General features: G+C 33.7%; 1 protein-coding gene across 4 annotated transcripts in view; it reads right to left on the reverse strand.

Moving 5' to 3' along the window:
* Nucleotides 1–1,076: 1,076 nt before the first annotated feature.
* The window catches only part of ZNF280C (zinc finger protein 280C), a 52,658-nt gene continuing 35,930 nt past the window's right edge, over nucleotides 1,077–17,804 (reverse strand). For 2 of the 4 annotated variants that reach the window (XM_016152783.2, XM_016152785.2), the window contains 8 exons: nucleotides 17,096–17,227; nucleotides 13,657–13,967; nucleotides 13,055–13,195; nucleotides 6,177–6,239; nucleotides 4,297–4,353; nucleotides 2,999–3,117; nucleotides 2,818–2,854; nucleotides 1,077–2,692 (listed from right to left, as the gene is read on the reverse strand). In XM_016152783.2, coding sequence (XP_016008269.2) covers nucleotides 2,677–2,692; nucleotides 2,818–2,854; nucleotides 2,999–3,117; nucleotides 4,297–4,353; nucleotides 6,177–6,239; nucleotides 13,055–13,195; nucleotides 13,657–13,967; nucleotides 17,096–17,227 — 876 coding nt within the window. In that variant the 3' untranslated portion in view covers nucleotides 1,077–2,676. The remainder of the gene's footprint in view (nucleotides 2,693–2,817; nucleotides 2,855–2,998; nucleotides 3,118–4,296; nucleotides 4,354–6,176; nucleotides 6,240–13,054; nucleotides 13,196–13,656; nucleotides 13,968–17,095; nucleotides 17,228–17,804) is intronic. The other 2 variants (XM_016152784.2, XM_036226744.1) reach the window with 2 other exon arrangements.

Consider the following 17,804-nt stretch of genomic DNA (forward strand, 5'->3'; position numbering starts at 1 on the left):
CTGAAAAGAATTTATTTCTGGGCAAATGTTTAAAACTTGGTGTAGTTAATGCTACTGAACCATTTATTTGCAAATGGTTAAAATGGCAAATTTTATATTTTTACCATAATTTTTGAAAAGTAAAATAGGTAGAAAGATGGTGGATGAAAAAAAACATCCTAGAGATAGATATGGAAATAAACAACAGACTATCACTAAGCCCACTACTAAGAAATAAGCCACTTTGGAAGATTCTGAAAATCATTCACAGCAGAAATAAGTCAGTCTGGAAAATTAAAACTAATGAATTCAACTCTTCTGACTATGAATTGTGAGGAGTAGACTATATAACAAGTGGTCACTGAATCTGCCTTTCAATATTTCTGTTATAAAGTGAATATCTGTGTCACCTCTCAATTCATATGTTTAAACCTAATCCCCACTGTAATGGTATTTGAACATGGGGCCTTAGGGAAGTGATTAGGCCATGAGGGTGGAGCCCTCACAAATAGGATTAGTGCCCTTATAAAATAGACCTCAGAGAACTCTCTTGCCACTCAATCATGTGAGGACACAGCAAGAAGATGATAGTCTATGTACCAGAGAGCAGGTTCTCACCAGACATTGAATCTACCATTAACCTGATCATGGACTTTCTAGCCTCCAGAACTGTAAGAAATAAATTTATATTATTTATAAGCCACCCAGTCTATGGTATTCATTCTATTATAGCAGCCCAAATGGACTAAGGCAGTTTCAAATACAAATCAAGAAATGCTGATGTTAAGAGGAAAAAAAAAAAAAAACCACTCATGATTGAATCAAATAACTTCAGAGCCTGCTCACCTTCCTGGTTATTAAGATCACAAAGGGACTCTTGCCACTCTTTAAAGTTCAAGAAATTAGCAAAGTATGAATAGTGATCATTTAACTGTGCTGGAAGAAAAACTGCAAGATGTACTCAGTAGATAAAGCTCTCAGTCTGCAGGCCAAGTAATCTGGCTTCCATGTAAGAAGCAAAGCAATGCTCCGAGTTGTATGATAAAATCTACAGCTTTTATATGAAGTTATGCGTTAGAAAATAATTCCTGAGGCACTTTAACAATACAAATTTTATTAAAAAAAATAAGTAATAACATCAAAACTGTTCAGCAAATCTATATTCAATGTAACCAAAATAAACAAACACCAAATTAAAAAATATATACATACATACATATACATATATATATATATACATATATATATATGTAATAAACAAGTGCATTTTTTGGTCCCAATATTTTTGAATATATTATCTTTATCCAAAGGAATTATGTTAATGGCTAAGAAGATATTATGTATTAGATGAACAGAAATGTAACTTTAAAACATGTTTTAAGGTCTGTAGGAAGTATTTCGTTTTTTCTTTTTTTTTGGCCAATTCTTTGTCTTTGAACTCACAATTGAATAGAGGATGTAATAACATCTAATGGTCTGAACAATTACCAAATTAAGAAGCCACCAAGAAATCTGTAGAAGATTCTAAGGAATTTCTTGGAGTTCTTATCAAAACAAAATAAACACAAAAGTCTTAAAGAGATAAAAGTGGAGATAACAAAACAAACATCAATAAATTTATAGAAGAACATAAAACCAAGATGAAATTAAATTAAACTGAAAAAGTTTTTAAATATTAGTACTGCTGAAAAATCCTAGGGTTAATACTGGATAAAATTTTAAATGACAGTACAAGTAACTGTAATTTTGGAGCTGTAATTTTTGAAATTTGTTTTCTAAGAGCATGAAAGTAACCTTGGTTCCCTACACAGCCAGTTTTTATATTCTTTGGACTGTATGCATGCTAGAGGAAGACTAAAAGGTGGCAGCCAAAATGATTAAACTTAAACTTGGGTGATAAAGCATTGATATGATGGGCTTTTCTTGGTCAGAATTGACCCATAAGCTTAAGATCAAGAACCAAAGCCCCCAGTGGGAAGTTGTGCTCAATTTGGTGGGCTTTGAGGTCATCTCTGGCTAAATTAGCATCAGCCTTATGGAAGGCCAGTCACAAAGGAAGGGACTCTCCCCAAGATCTGATTTCCTAAGGCCACAAACTAGAGGAGGTCTCACAGTCAAATAATTTACATTCCTTGGAAAGAAAGAACAGGCATCAGTTGTGTCCAACAAAGCGGGACACTGACCAGGAGTACCCTGGACATTTTTTTGAAATTTCTGTTACTTCTGCATCTGAAAAATACAAAAAATAGAACAATGACAGACAAGGAATGAGAAAAAAAGATAGCTATCTGACCTAAAAATATAAGACTTAGACGGAATTAACTAAGAAACCAGACAAAGCAGACAAAAAAAGAAAGATGAATAGCTATAATGTTTGGAATGCAATATCCTGGAGGCAAGTACAGCAGAGATAAACACAAATTATTTTAAACAAAGCAAGAAAGACCATAGGAAACAAAGTTATTTTTGGAGAGTATCAACTGGAGCAAAAAAGCATATGTTAAGATATGTGAATCTGACACAAAGATAAGGTGGAATAAGAATCTAGTGCCATCTGAAAGCTGAAAAGAGCTGAATAATAAGAGCTAGTGTCATGAACTTGGTTATTTAACCATTTTTGTGTGAGAAAACACTTCAGAACTTAGGAAATTCCAACTTGTTTTGTACCGGGTTGCACGAGCTCCATAGAGCAGGACTCTATTTCACCAAGTAGCTTTAAAAACAAAAACAAAAACAAAATACTTTAATATTTTTCATTTCTATTAATGATACATTAAAAATATGCAACAGTGCTAAAATCCATCAAAGAATAATGCACTGAATAAAAATTAAACTTACTCAGAAGTGGGTTCAGAAGTTGAGGTACTTTTGGGAACTGAAATTAGAAGAATTTTACATTTAAAATAGCATATATGAGTGAGACTACTAATTTAATACAATTGAGAACCCATATTGTGGCTGATAAATAATAATGGAATAAATATCAGAAATTCAAAGTAACACAATTATACATACATACCATTTTCTACTATAACTTGGCAAGTATGAGTTTTGCGTTGACTTAAATGTTTAGCCATACGATCTAAACCGGAAGAATCAGTTAAGAAATCACATTTAAGGCACACTAGAGTAATGCCCCTATGAAAAGAAAGACAGAAAGAAAAGATTTTTATCTTTAATGAAAATCTATATATAGGTTCAATAATTATTTTTCTATGTAATAATTTGATTTGCTTTTTATGCATCATGACCACCACTTTTCAATTTTGTTATATAAGGCTGATATATTTGAAATGGTGCTTTAGAAAATGGCATACCCATGCCTGTTATGCTAATATTTTGGGATTTATAAATTGTTCCCTCTCACACTGGTTGCTAAAACAGAGGAGCAAAGAGACCTAAAGCTCAGTTGTGGTTCCACTAACAACTTGTATAACTTATGCAAAGCACAATCTTTCTGTGCCTTTGCCCATTCATTCAATATACATTTGCTGGTGACCTTTATATACTATGTACTACACTAGGTGTTATAGATACAAGAGTGAACAAACGGGTACACTCTGTGTAGTTTACAATTTGAAATCTTATTTAAATGACAATAAAATCAGAAAAGAAATGGACAGCTTTAAAAAGAAATCATTAAAATAATGTAACTATTGTTATTATCAGCTTATTAACATAGCAAAAATGTACTTCTGCAGTTCATTTTAAATTTTAATACTTTAAGTATTTCACCTGTATAGGAATAAAAACTAGTAGCATACCTTAGACTGACTTCTCCCCTGCAGCTCTAGTCTTAACAGTTTGTTGTGTATTTACATCTGGGTGTCATACTGGCACATCAAAAATGATCTTCATAAAACTAAAGTCATGTGCTTTCTTCCCCACCCTACAAAAATCACTCCTCTTGAATAGTTTCTCTTCTGATGACATATCCCTGACACAAACACTCAAAATTTTAGTATTCCCTTTCTTTTTCCTTAAAACAGTCAATAGTTCAAACATTTTATAACATCAACAATTTATCGAGCACTTAGTGAATCAAGCTGAAGGTTTTAAACATATCATCTCTTCTAAGTCTTATATAACGAGGTAAAGAAGTAGATACTATAACTTTTTTTTATATAAGGCAGGGTCAATTTAGTAACTTACTAAATTCAGGACCAGGTTTGAAACTCAGCCCTTTGATTCCAGAGCCCATGTTCTTAAACATGATGTAATACCATCTTACCACCTTAACCTAGGTTCTTATTAAATCAGTCTTACCTACCATAATTGTCTTAACCAGTCTATGTGCCTCATACAGCTACAACTCACCTGTATACCCCTCCAAATTGATCTTTCTGCACAAAACACCAATAGTTTCCCCAATGTCTGCAAAATAAAATTAAATCTAAATTCCCTAGCCTTTTTCAAAGATTCCACAATCTGGATCGAATCTCAAAACTATTTCCCCAGACTTTCATCTCAATACTCTTACACAAACTTCATGCTCCATCCAAAATGTACTACTACTCATTCACTGTGTATACCTTTTTTCCTTTATGCATTTTATTCACGCTATTTCTTCTGACTAGAATGGCCCTGTGCCTCTATTTTAAGTAGAAATCTTTCTTTGAAATCAGTAACTCTCATGGCACTTACTACAAACCTCTTTGCATTACTGTAGTTATTTATGTTCACATCTTATCACGAATCGTACATTCCTTGAAGGTTGGTACCATACCTTCTCAATCACTGTCATCTTTACAGGACTTGCGACATTGTCATACATGATAGTTACACAATAAACAACTAAAGAACACTGCATTTTAACAAACTAGTAATTACAAAATTTAATGTTCTATAGAATTATAAATATATTAAATACCATATACAGAAATTAACCAATTTTCTATTTAAATTTGAGACCCATCCAAGTTGGAAAAAGCATTTCAAATCTTCAAAGTCATACAATTAATTTAAGAACCAAGCATACAACTGAGCTTGACAAGTCAGTAAAAATCAAATTAAATCTCATCTTTAGAATTAAAAAAAATCCTCTTTCGTTCTTATAAAAATTTTCAGTAAACATAATACCTAATAAAGCTCATTTTTTCTAATTCCTTGACTTTAGTTAATATTTTAAAAAGAGTTCCAATATATTTTTAAAATGTAACCAAACATCCCTCTGCCTATAAGCTGCTGGTCCAATATCATCCACATATGTCATTTTCAACATAAACATTAATTTACTTGACAAATGTTTATGGAGTGCCTACCATGTGCCAGGCACTACTCAATGTCCAACACATGTCTGAACCACACACATTTTAGTGAGGAGACATAGGCAATGAACAAAAGGGTGAAATATATAACGTGTCAGTAAAAAAGATGCCATTAAGAAAAATAAAGCAAGACAAGAAGATAGGAAGTGCTGGCGTGGGGCCTAAGGAAAAAAAATGATATTTTAAATAGATTGGTCAAGGAAAGCTTCACTCATTGGAGCAGGAACCTGGAGGTGAGGGAGTTAGCCATGTAGATAAGTGGGGAATAGCCTCTCTTCTATTTTTCCACTTACACAGAACATCAAAACAAATACTGGCTAAACTTAAGTCTATGTCTTAGCATGGTGCTACACAGATCTTTAATATTCCAAATAGCAATGACAATATGAGCTAAAAGATTAAACAAAAGAAGGCAGAGTCGAAAGGAATCAGAAGAATGTGAAAAAAATGATGCTTAGTAGATTCTGAGCTAAGTGTGTGTGGTATAACCAATGTTAATTATCAGTACCTTTAGAAATGTTCTTCAACAATTCGTTCTTTACAGTAAACAAGCTGTGTACTTTTCTTTACTTCAGAAAGAAAAAAGCCTTACAAATCATGAAGCTATATATTGATCAAAACCAAAAAAAAAGTGTTACTCACTTTACTAGGTATCTTAAACTCTTTTTAATATTCAAATATTGTTGGAAAGCCTTATTTTTTCATGCAAGTCCATGAAAGTTTCATCTTAACGCCTAACACAACTGAAATAAAGTTTAGCCAGAGAATATAGGCTATCCCCATTTTGATTTAAGGATATAATGAACAGAACTCTATTACGTCTAGTAGGAAAATAATTTTATTTTCCAAACTAGGCACTGCAGCATCAGGTTAATAAAAGTTACTATAATTTTTCAATAAAAATGGAATGGAAAAAGGTCAACTAGTTACCTGAGAGTTCCACAATGTTTCTTAAAAATATAAAACCGTTTACTTGGATGGTTGCTATGAGAGCTGGAGAGATAGGAGACAAATGAGATTTTATTACACAATAAGTCATATTAATTTTATGACCATATTTCAAGTCTGTGCTTAGTTGCTTAGTTTCTTAGTTTTGAATAAAAGTTTCTGATCTAAATGATAAAATTCTATTAGCCATCTTTGTTTAATTCAGTATTTTTATCTTACATTTTACTTTACCTGTTTATTTTCTTACAACATATTTCCCTGAAAATATTCTTAAATGATCAGTACCTCATCATTATATTAAAAAAAAAACTTCTCAGAGTTAAAAATGCGAAGAACATCGAATGAAAATTCTCAACTGCTAAGAGTTGAAAACAATCTAAAAGGTATTTGCTAATAACGTATTTTGCTACAATATAAACTGTTATGAATAATAATTATTTATCACTTTGTAATCTTTATATACCTAGGGGGAGAATCTGAATGATATTCAAAGTAAATGCTACTTGGGCAAAATGACATTACTTATTATAAGTAAAATGAAAAACTTAAAGAATCTTTTGCAATAACTAGGAGGTCTTTTAAGGAAAGTTAATTAAAAGACATGGAACTCAGGAGTAAAAACAATACTTCCTCTATGCATAGAAAAGAAAACCACTAACCAAATTTTGCAGCTAATGGTAATAGCTTTTATATCCCCTTTTAAACTGATCAGGAAAGCTTTCTTGTATTGGAAATCCAGGTGGGATTAGACAGGATTAGTGCAGCACAGTAATACTACTCAAAGTGTGCTCCATATAACAGCCATAAAACCATCACCTGGGAGCTAATTAAAAATACAAAGTCTCAGATTCTACTCCAAACCTACTGAATTAATCTCTAGCAGTAGGGCTCAGAAATCAGTTTCAATAAGTTTTTCAGGTGATTATGCGAGCTAAAGTTCGAGAACTAGCCCCTGATTTGTACTGACAGACCCAACCCAGCCAACACACCAAGTCATTGGTTACCCTTAGACACAAGTTAACTATCTCAAGCATACCATGTATGCACTGGAAAAGAAAGATTTTGGCTAGGTATCATTCTAAGAAAATAACTCCAGAGTAAGTGCCATGGTGAATACAAAGAACTACTCTCTCAAGTAGGTAAGGTAGACATATATTTAATATGAGGTAGAATAGCTGAGTGGTATAGAACTCAAAGAAAGAAAAGACTCCTATGAGTGGCTGTGGTAATCAGATACTTCACAGAAGGTGAACTGAGAGGGAAGGAGAGGAGTATTCCAAGGAGTAACAAGGAATAAGGAAAAGCCACTTTAGATATATTGAATGTAGGATGAACTATACATTGAGAAAGTTTAAAGGTACTCAGTCCCTGAGAAAATGAAGTTTCTGTATGCACAGAGTTCAAGCATATGACAAAAGTTCAACTGGGTCAGAGTGAGAGTGTACCATTAAGGGGCAGGTACCTGAGGCAACAAGGAAAGCAAGGTACCATAAAAGTAAGGGAAATGTAGAAACCTACAAGGCCTTTAGAAGAGTAGATGTCAGTTCTGTATGAGGCTAACAATGTGTAAGTGCTCAGTGTGTAATGACAATGCAGGGTGGGGTTGGGGCTCACTGGAAATTGGAAAAAGTTTATGAAGGAAGCCTGGGTCCAATTGGAAATATTCTGAGATATAATGGGGCTGGAAGTCCTAGAAGATGGTTGAGGAGCCTATGGGGAAGTCTATTGAAGTCTATTTCATCCAATATTAATACCACTACTCCCGCTTTTCTCTGAATACCATTTGCTTGAAATATCATTTCCCGCCCTTTCACTTTGAGGGATGGACAGAATGACCCATGGGTTTAAGGAACACCAAAAATATTTTCCAATTTAATCTTCTATAAATTAGGGGCAGAATTAAAGCCCTATTGGGGCAGTCATGCGTTTGGTACAGAATAAGAGACCAGCATTCTTCCCAGCAGTATATCGTGGGAAAGGTTAGCTGGGGAATGGTTTAGAGCAACAGAAGTATGGGTGAAGAACCACTGTGGTAATTGGGAGGCAGAGTGTTCAACTGCAGAAGATGGATTCTCAGGAAGCCATGATGAATGGTGGAAGATCAAGAGAACACAAGCTTCAGAAACTTTAAGTGTATTAGCAAATGATGCCTTAAGACAGACTGAGCTTAAAGGATATTGAGTGATATAGTTTGAATTCTAAACAGACAATGTTTTTGACTTGTTTGTGTTCTTTATAGATGCTAGTGAGCCAAAGATTAAAATATCTATCAAATAGTTAAAATAAAGAGTTAGATCTCAGGCAAACCCAGCTTTTAAATTCAAGAATTTACAGTTGAGAGGTAAAAGATAAAATCCTGACAGTGGTTAAGATACTAAGAAAGGAAATATAAAGAGGTCAAAAGTTGAAGAAACAAAAGGTAGTGAAATAGAAAAAAGAAGTCAAAATAGCATAGATGATAGAGGTTTTGTTCATCTGCTTTTATGACCATATCAAATTGTGCCAGAAACATGGAGAAAACAGCAAGCTATAGCCTGGAGTCTAGATGAACAAGCCCTACAACTGGGGAGAGAAATAAGAAATCACCCTGAAATGGGAGGAGGTAGGACAGGGCAAGGACGCAAACTGCCCAGTCCCCAGAGGCTGAGTGGGACAGAGGATATGGCAGTGGCAGCTGCCAGCCACAGATGTCTCAAAAGAGGTTGTGTTTATGAGCAGACTTTTGTGATGAGGAACTTTCTTGCTATGAGCACCAGACCCAGGTTGGCTGCATGGGGGGCACCAGGGACTTACAGGGGGACACTGAGATGTCAGGGTGAGGGCTGGAGGCAAGGCTCTCTCCTGGGCAGAAGTGTTAGCAGTATCCATTATTCCTCTGGTGAGCTCTCCCCACTCCCAGTGTGTGAACACAATGCTGCCATAGCTGAGACAGCATCAAACTGAATAACAGAGGTCACTCTGCCCAGAGGATTCCCTGAAACTCCACCTCTCCCACCTTGTGGTGCCACCTAAGCCACATCCAGTCATGTCCTTGGCATGTCCTGTGCAACTTGCCGAGCAAGCTCCAAGATCCACATTGGTGGCAGCTGACTTCAGTTTCTGACATGGTTTCTTGAGGCAACTATAAGCACAGCATCTATGGACTGCCTGCTGAATCTTAACAGGTGGTCCCGGAGAGAGACAGGCTGGGGCTAAAACCAGCCTGCTGCTGAATCCCTCTCAGGACTGTGCCTCTGGAAACCTACTACACAAAGCCATGCTAATAAGACTGGGAGACCTAAGAGATTTGCTTAGTACATAGAGACAAACACTGAAAGGCAGCCAAAACTGGAAGACAAAGAAGCAGAAACCATGAGAGAAAAGAACAAAGATCCAGAAATAATGAAGTCAAGCAATCTAACAGATGCAGAGTTCTAAACACTGGTTATAAAGATGCTCAGTGAACTTAGGGGAAGGGTAGATGAACTCAGTGAGAACTTTAACAAAGAGATAAAAACCAAAAAAATGGAAATGGAAATTAAAAAGGGAACCAGTTGGTAATGAATAATACATTATCTGAGATGAAGAGTATATTAGAAGGGATTAACAGAATGGATGAAGAAGAGGATTGAACCACCAATATAGAAGATGGGGGAGCCAAGGTCACCCAATCAGAATGGCAAGAAAAAAAAAGTGAAGAATATAATAATAATTTAAGGCAGCTTTGGGATAACATTAAATGCAAAAACATCCATGTAATAGGAGTACCTGAAGGAGGAGAGGGAGAACAAGAAGTTGAAGAGCTATTTGAAGAAATAATGATGGAAAACTTCCCTAACCTGGTGAAGGAAATAGACATACAACCCCAGGAAGCTCAGACAGTCCCAAGAAAGAGAAACCCAAAGAGGCCCACACCAAGACATATCATAATTAAAATGCCAAAGGTAAAGATGAAGAGAGAATTTTAAAAGCAGCAAGAGAAAAGCAGTTAATTACCTACAAGGGAGCACCCATAAGGCTGGCAGTTGATTTCTCAAAAGAAACTATGCAGGACAGAAGGGCTTGGCACAAAACATTTGATGTGATGAAAGCCCAGGATCTACAACCAAGAATACTTTATCCAGCAGAGCTATAATTAGAGTCAAAAAACAGATAAAGAGCTTATCAGACAAAAATAAGCTAAAGGAAATCACCAAGCCAGTATTACAGGAAATGTTGGAGGGACTTCTTTAAGAAGAAAAACCATGTATCAAAAAACAGGAATAAAGAATGGTAATAACTATATTCCTATCAACAAGTAACTCAAATGGAAAAGAATTAAGTGCTTCAACCAAAAGATAGGGTGGCTAAATGGATAAGAAAATAAGACTCCTACATATGCTACCTATAAGAGACTCACCTTGGATTAAAAGACACACACTGACTAAAAGGAAGGGGATAGAAAAAGATATTGCCTTGATGGACCTAGAGGGCATTGTGCTAAATGAAGTAAGTTAGATAGAGAAAGAAAAATATCATGTGATTTCACGCACATACAGAATCTAAAGAACAAAATAAACAACAGTAACAACAACAACAACAACAACAACAAAAAACAACTAATGGAGAATTTTCTGAGGGGTATTAGAGAGGAGGGGATTGGGGGATGGTGAAAAAAGGTGAAGGGATTAAGAAATACAACTGGATAGTTACAAAATAGTCATTTGTAGTATAAGTGTAGTATAAGAAAAATAGTCAACTATATTGTAATAAATATGTAAAGGGGAAGAAGGGTACTAGATTTAGTGCGGTAATCACTTGAGCTCTAATTGCTATGGTGTACAACTGAAACTAATATTATCGTATGCCAACTATAATTAAAAAAAATGTAAATATGAGCAACTAATTGTCTACTATATTTCAATAAGCTGGGGAGACAAAAACAAAGGAAAAAAACGTAATAAAATGGAAAAGTAGCCATAGAAGTTTACAAAAATGGCAGTTAACAGTTTAAAAGAAGTTGAGAATAGTTTTAAAAGTGAATGATCACAATACAACATACATATGATGTATTATTGAATTGTACACTTGAAACTTATATAATTTTATTAAACGTCACCCCAACAAATTTAATTCAAAAAGTGAACAATCAAAGCTATCAAATGCTCTACAGAAGTCACAGAGGACTACAAATGAAATAGTCAGTACATTTAGTAATTAAGACATGACTGAAAACTGTTAAAGGGGCAGCTTTAACTGATAGGTGGGGGTGATACTCAGATGACAAAGGACAAAGAAATGACAAATAAGATAGTAAAGAATACTCTGCTATAAAGGAAATGGAGGAGATTAGAGGCAGGGTTAACTCTGCAAAAGTGGGACATATCTTTTCTGAGATTAATGTCTGAATGAAGGGAAAAACTTGAGGTAGAAAAAAAGTTAATCTTGTGAAAAATGAAAAGGATGACCTCAGTAATTAGGAGTCAAGGCTAACAACTGAGAAACTAGAATAAAATCCTGAGGGTACCGAAAAGGACTTAAACAGATCTTGTAGATAAAAACAAAGATGTATTTTTTAAAAAGACAGGATCAAATTAAAGTTAAAGATCATCAATTCAGAGCTGATTAAATCAACTGAAGTTTGGTAGTCTAGAACTGAGTATAGAGACAGATCAAAAAGGACAAGAGAGTCAAGGGTAGCAGGTTAAACATGACTAAAGATGTAAAGGGCTATAACAGGACAAAAACAAAGAACATTCAAAACAGATGACCTTGAGGGTGAGGTGGTCTATAAAGTTGGATTGGTGCTGTTGGACTAGAAAGAGAGGTCAAAACTCTCAAAGTCATGAGTAATTAATTATAATTCAAAAAACGAATGTGTATGATGAGGTAAAATGAGATGGTGGTAAAGAAAGGAGTATAACATGTCAGAAGTGGATGTGGAATGTCAGCATTAAAGAAGTCAAGGTACCATGAGGTTAGCTGATCATCAAGGGGCAAAAAAATTGTGTAAGCCCAGTGCTGAAGCCATAAAAAAAATGTGGGCAAATCCTTGAAAGAGGTAGCTAACTATGACCAGAAAGTAACATAGAGGTCTTGTTATGATTTAAGTAAGCTGCTTTTATTGTTTATACCTTATTTCTGACTGAAAATAAAACTACCTCAATTTGAATAATAAACTTAGCACATTTATATCTGAACAATTTGTATCTATTGAAAAAAATCCATACCAAAGGAAATGCCTACAAATAAAGTCCAAATGAAAGTAATATGGGCTTTAAAGTCTTTTTCTAACAAAGTATATAGTAGGTGCTCAAATAATGTAAATTGGATTAATGTATGAAAAGATATTCCAACAGTAGCATCATGACTGGAATAGCCCTATAGCCTCTCATTTCTCATTTCATTGAATGGATGCAAAGAAGAATGACTTGAAAGACATGGCTAACAGTGGTGGGAGGAGGGGAAGGAGGGAAAAAGAGGGAATGAGAGAGACAGAGTGCACATATGCACGTGTCAATAATGTAATTAGCATCTTTGACAAGTCTGGAGTCTCTCAAAGTGACTGCTCATGTGGTTACATGTATTTATTTGATAAATATGTTAAAAATATTTAACATTTTGTTTGAAAATGACCACTTTTTGAAAGATTTAGAAAAATAAATTTCCCTAATAAATTTATTCTAATTTAATTAGTCTAATTCCTTAAAATTTTTGTTCTAATAATTTCATCAGTTATTATGCTGGAAAACAGTACTAGGTAATATCCTAGAAGTTCTCTATTGCTAGATCCTTTTAGTTCCGTGACGTGACAAACTGGCTTCTAATAGGACAAATTTGTTTTAAAAAAAGCAAACATCTTAACTGGTAGTTTTGACTAGCAGTATATGTGTTTAACTCACCTCACCATATGATTTACAAAGGCTTTGTTACAGTTGGTGTTGTATTTGCAAAAATTACAGTGGATATATATTGAAAAGTGACTTGCAAAATCTTTTATTTTGGAATGACACTCAATGCACTTATGAAGTCCTCGATGACACCTTATGGAGACAGAAAAAATGAAAAAATATTGTAAAACAAAAATAATAAGGCAAAACTATTAGCATTTTATTAATTGAAGCTAGGATGGTTAACACCTTTAAATAGAGACTCATAATTTGAAAATTTATTTTGAAACAAAGTAGGATAATGTAAAAAATGCTAACACCAGTTAACCTTTCTCTAGAATAAAAAGGACAATATTAACCAATTCGATTATCACAAGATATAAACACAAAATATAAGATTAGTGTAAAAGATGACAATTATACAATAAAAACAGTTATTCAAGTTCTTTTTAGCAGTTGTAAAAAGTGCCTATCTGCTTGGCCTTTACGCCAGATAAGTGATTATCACATAAATGTGCAAGGGAGTTTTGTGATATGGTAAACTACATTATTAAAATAAACTTTTAATATTTAATATTAAATTGACATTGTAAATCAGGAATAAAAGATATTACCGTAAGTTCTTCAAAGCTATGCTGATTTTGTTCTTTCTGTTGCGTTGTTTCTTTTGCTTATAAGAAGTTTTTGCTTTGCATTTGGATGCACCTTTACCCTGCTTACTTGCACTAGGTTTACTTGCAGTGGATGTAGTTGTATGAGCCTTATGTGTCTTAGTTTTACTTGCATTAGATTTTGTGGAACTTTTAGCAGTTGTATTTTTAGACCTAGGAGGTGAGACCTGAAGAGAAGAAGTGCTTGGAGTATTATTGGAAGATGTAGTTGATGTCTTTGAATGAAGAGGTCCAAATGAAGCTCGAATAGTAACCTATAAAAATGAAGGCAATATATATTTTTGAAAATTAATCATTACACTAATATTAAAAAGATCACTGCAAGCCATTACATTATGGTCATTTGGTTTTTGACAAGGGTGCCAAAACAGTTCAACGGGGGAAACAATTGTTTTATCAACAAATGGTGTTGGGACAACTGGATATCTTCATACCAAAGAATAAGTTTGGACCCCTACCTCATAGTAGATACAAAAATGAACTCAAAATGTAGCAAAGACCAAATTGTAAGAGCTAAAACTATAAAACTCTAAGAGAAAACAGGAGTAAATCTATGTGACCTTGGGTTAGGCAATGATTTCTTAAATATGATACCAAAAGCACAAGCAACCAAAGAAAAAAATAGATAAATTAGACTTCATAAAAATTTAAAACTTTTATGCTTCAAAGGACACCATTAAGAAAATGAAAAGACATAGATATATTTGAAAATCATATCTCTAATAAGAGATTTGTGTATAGAATATATAAAGAACTCTTTCAACTCAACATAAAGACAAAAAACCTAATTTAAAAATGGACAAGTGATCTGTATAGGCATTTCTTCAAAGAAGATGTACAAATGGCCAATAAGCACATGGAAAGATGCTCAACATCATTACTCGTCAAAGAAATTAATCAAAACTTTAATGAGATGTAACTTTAGACCAACAGGAATTGCTTTAATAAAAAAGGCAAATGATAACATGTGTTGGTAAGGATGTGGAGAAATCACAACCTCATATATTGCTGGTGGGAATGTACAATGGTACAGGAGCTTTGGAAAACAGTTTGGAAGTTCCTCAAAATGTTAAACAGAAAAGTTATCATATAACCCAGCAATTCCACTCCTAGGTATTCCATCCTAGTAATTCCACCCAAGAGAAATGAAAAACTACATTCACATAAATTTTCAAAGGAGCATTATTCTTATAGCTCCAAATTGGAAACAACCCAAATGCCCATCAATTGATGAATGGATAAATATTGTACACTCCTATAATGTAATAATATTCAGCCATAGAAAGAATGAAGTACTGATAAATACTGATATATCCATAAAAAGGAAATACTGATATAAACTACAATATGATGAACCTCGAAAATATTATGCTAAGTGAAATAAGCCAGTCATAAAAAAAATCAGATGATGTATGATTCCATTTATGTGAAACATCTGGAACAGGAAAATCCATAGGGACAGAAAATAGATTAACATTTGCCTGATAGGGAGTGACTACCAATGGGTATGAAGCTTCTTTTCCGGGTGGTGAAAATGTTCTAAAAAAGATTGTGTTGATGTTTGCGCAACTTTGTGAATGGGTTAAATAACACTGAATTATACACTTTAAATGAGTGAATAGTGTGGTATATGAATTATATCTCAATAAAGCTGTTTCAAAAAGCACTGCAATACAAAAAGTTAAACATCATTACTTTGAAAATAGCAAGTGTAAACTACAATCAGATACATCTTCCGTTTACTCTAAATGGTCATACCAATTAAATAAAATTTACTTCAATATTTATTAACTATTATAATATTGGTTTTGTACTGATACTATTTACATGTTAACACAGATATTAAGAGATAATTAGAAGTTAGTGCAAATTGTATGAATACCAAAAAAGCACATTCCATGGCTATTTTATGCTCTGATATAATTAAATAGCTTTCATAAATATAGAGGTCAAAACTGAAATCTCAAAGCCTGAAATAGTAATTCTTGAAAGGCTTGTATTACCCTTTGGTAACTATAAAACAGATCTCTAGTAAATGTGACCTGCGCTCCCTGGGGGCTCATTGGGCAGGATTTATGATTTCACAGGTTACTGTGGAGGCTACATCAATTCATCATACAGCATGGAGAGTTTCATAATATTCAAAATTTCCTTAAAGGGAGATAATATAAAATTTATCATTTAGTATTCAGAAAAAGAAAATGTTCAATTATACCCATTGGTTAATAATGTAAAACACAGTTGCCTGTTTACGTTCTCTTTAAACATTTGACTATACTATCCCCACATATCTGAGGAGCAGCCAGTGAGGAAGTCCTCTGTAATACATGTACAATACAAAAAGAACTAAATTAGGAGTCAAAAGATCCCGGATTAAATCTCAATATTACTCCTTCCTAGCCATGTGACCTTGAGTAAGCAACTTATCCTTGCCAAGTCTCCTCATCTATAATATGAAAGTAATATCTGCCTTGTCTACCTCATTGAACTGCTACATGGATTAATAGAATGTATGAAAAATCACAATGAAAGCTTAAGTCTAAAGAACTAGTACCATGGTTAATAGTATAATAATATTATAACATAACATGCTAATTATTACTACTAATAAGGGAAGATATGAGAGAGGACTGCACTTCACTGCTTACATTTATATTCTGCATGTCTAATCCCAGCACAGAATGAATGGACTGCAGAGAAGGATACTGGATAGCTTTTTTTGTTCTACATCTTCAGAGCATTGCTTTACATTATTTTACTTAATTCAAATAGTAGACATACATTCAAAAGTACTCAAAGCCAAATATAAATGTTTGGGAATTCCTCACTTTGCATTATGCATCTATCCACTGAGGCATAGTTAAGAGCCGATTTTCCATAAAGTTAGAGAATACAGATGCACATAAGGAAAATAGAGAAAAGGAAATTTGCAGTCAGATGTGTTGGCTCACTTAAAACAGCAATGCTATTCTGGACCAGAATTTGCTTCTCTAGGAGTAGACTCAGTAATATCAACTTCAACAAACTATGGCATTCAAGGCACTATGACTGATACTGGAGACACAAAGATAAATTAAACATGATTTCTGGCCTTATAGTCTAGTGGCTGAAGCAGACTTACATGCTGCCAACTGGAATAGCTCAAAAACAACCTATGGAATATTGAAACGACTGGCTGACTACAGTTAATCTAGTTGTACTCACCGCACAGAAATATGTTCTAATATAACACGTCAATCAACTCTTATCAAACATGAGAAAACCTAAAATTAAAATCTTAATAACAATCAACTTTTAATATTATATTCAGTAGATAAAGCCAAGCAATAGTTTATTTCTATTGTCATACAAAATGTTAAAATACAACATATTTAAAACTCACTTTTGTACCAGGAGGCAATCCTTCTAGCTCTTTAGGTTTTATAAATGTCCGATGCTGGGTCTTGTGATCTAGTTTCTCCTTGCAGGTCAAAAATTGTAGTCTGCATTTTGTACAACGATGAACTCCTTTTTTCTGTTTACAAATAACATTAGAAATAGTAGTAGAAATAACAATCTCTACTGCCATAAATCCTGGGACTCAAAATTGCTCTTAACTCTAATAGTTAAAAGTATTTGTTACTATATAGGCAATCAACAGGAAAATTATATCAATTAGGATCCAATGAGACAAGTTCTACACCATTTGTAGCGTCAAGTTTTTTTTTAATTTTTATTTTTCAATTAGAGTTGATAATTTCTAAATTTAAATTTGAAGTATAAACTATTCAAACACATAAACTATGAAAATAAGCTATACTGTATTTTTATCCTTGAAAATAACAAATTCTTTTTAATTATTGTTATTTCCATTCGTTCTATAAGTTGGTAAAATAAACTTTCTAAAACCAAATTTAACCACTCTCCCAAGCAAATTGTTATAGAAATGGTTGTATAAAGCAGTGCTGTCTGATAGAATGTTCTACAGTGATGACAATGTTCTTTCTATAGGTGCACTGTCCAATAGCCACATGTAATTATTGAGCACTTGAAATGTGGCAAGTGTGACAGAGAAACTGATTTTTGAATTTTATTTAATTTTAACTAATTTA

This window comes from Rousettus aegyptiacus, unplaced genomic scaffold, assembly GCF_014176215.1.
Source record: "Rousettus aegyptiacus isolate mRouAeg1 unplaced genomic scaffold, mRouAeg1.p scaffold_m13_p_9, whole genome shotgun sequence".
In the NCBI taxonomy this organism is placed as follows: Eukaryota; Metazoa; Chordata; class Mammalia; order Chiroptera; family Pteropodidae; genus Rousettus; species Rousettus aegyptiacus.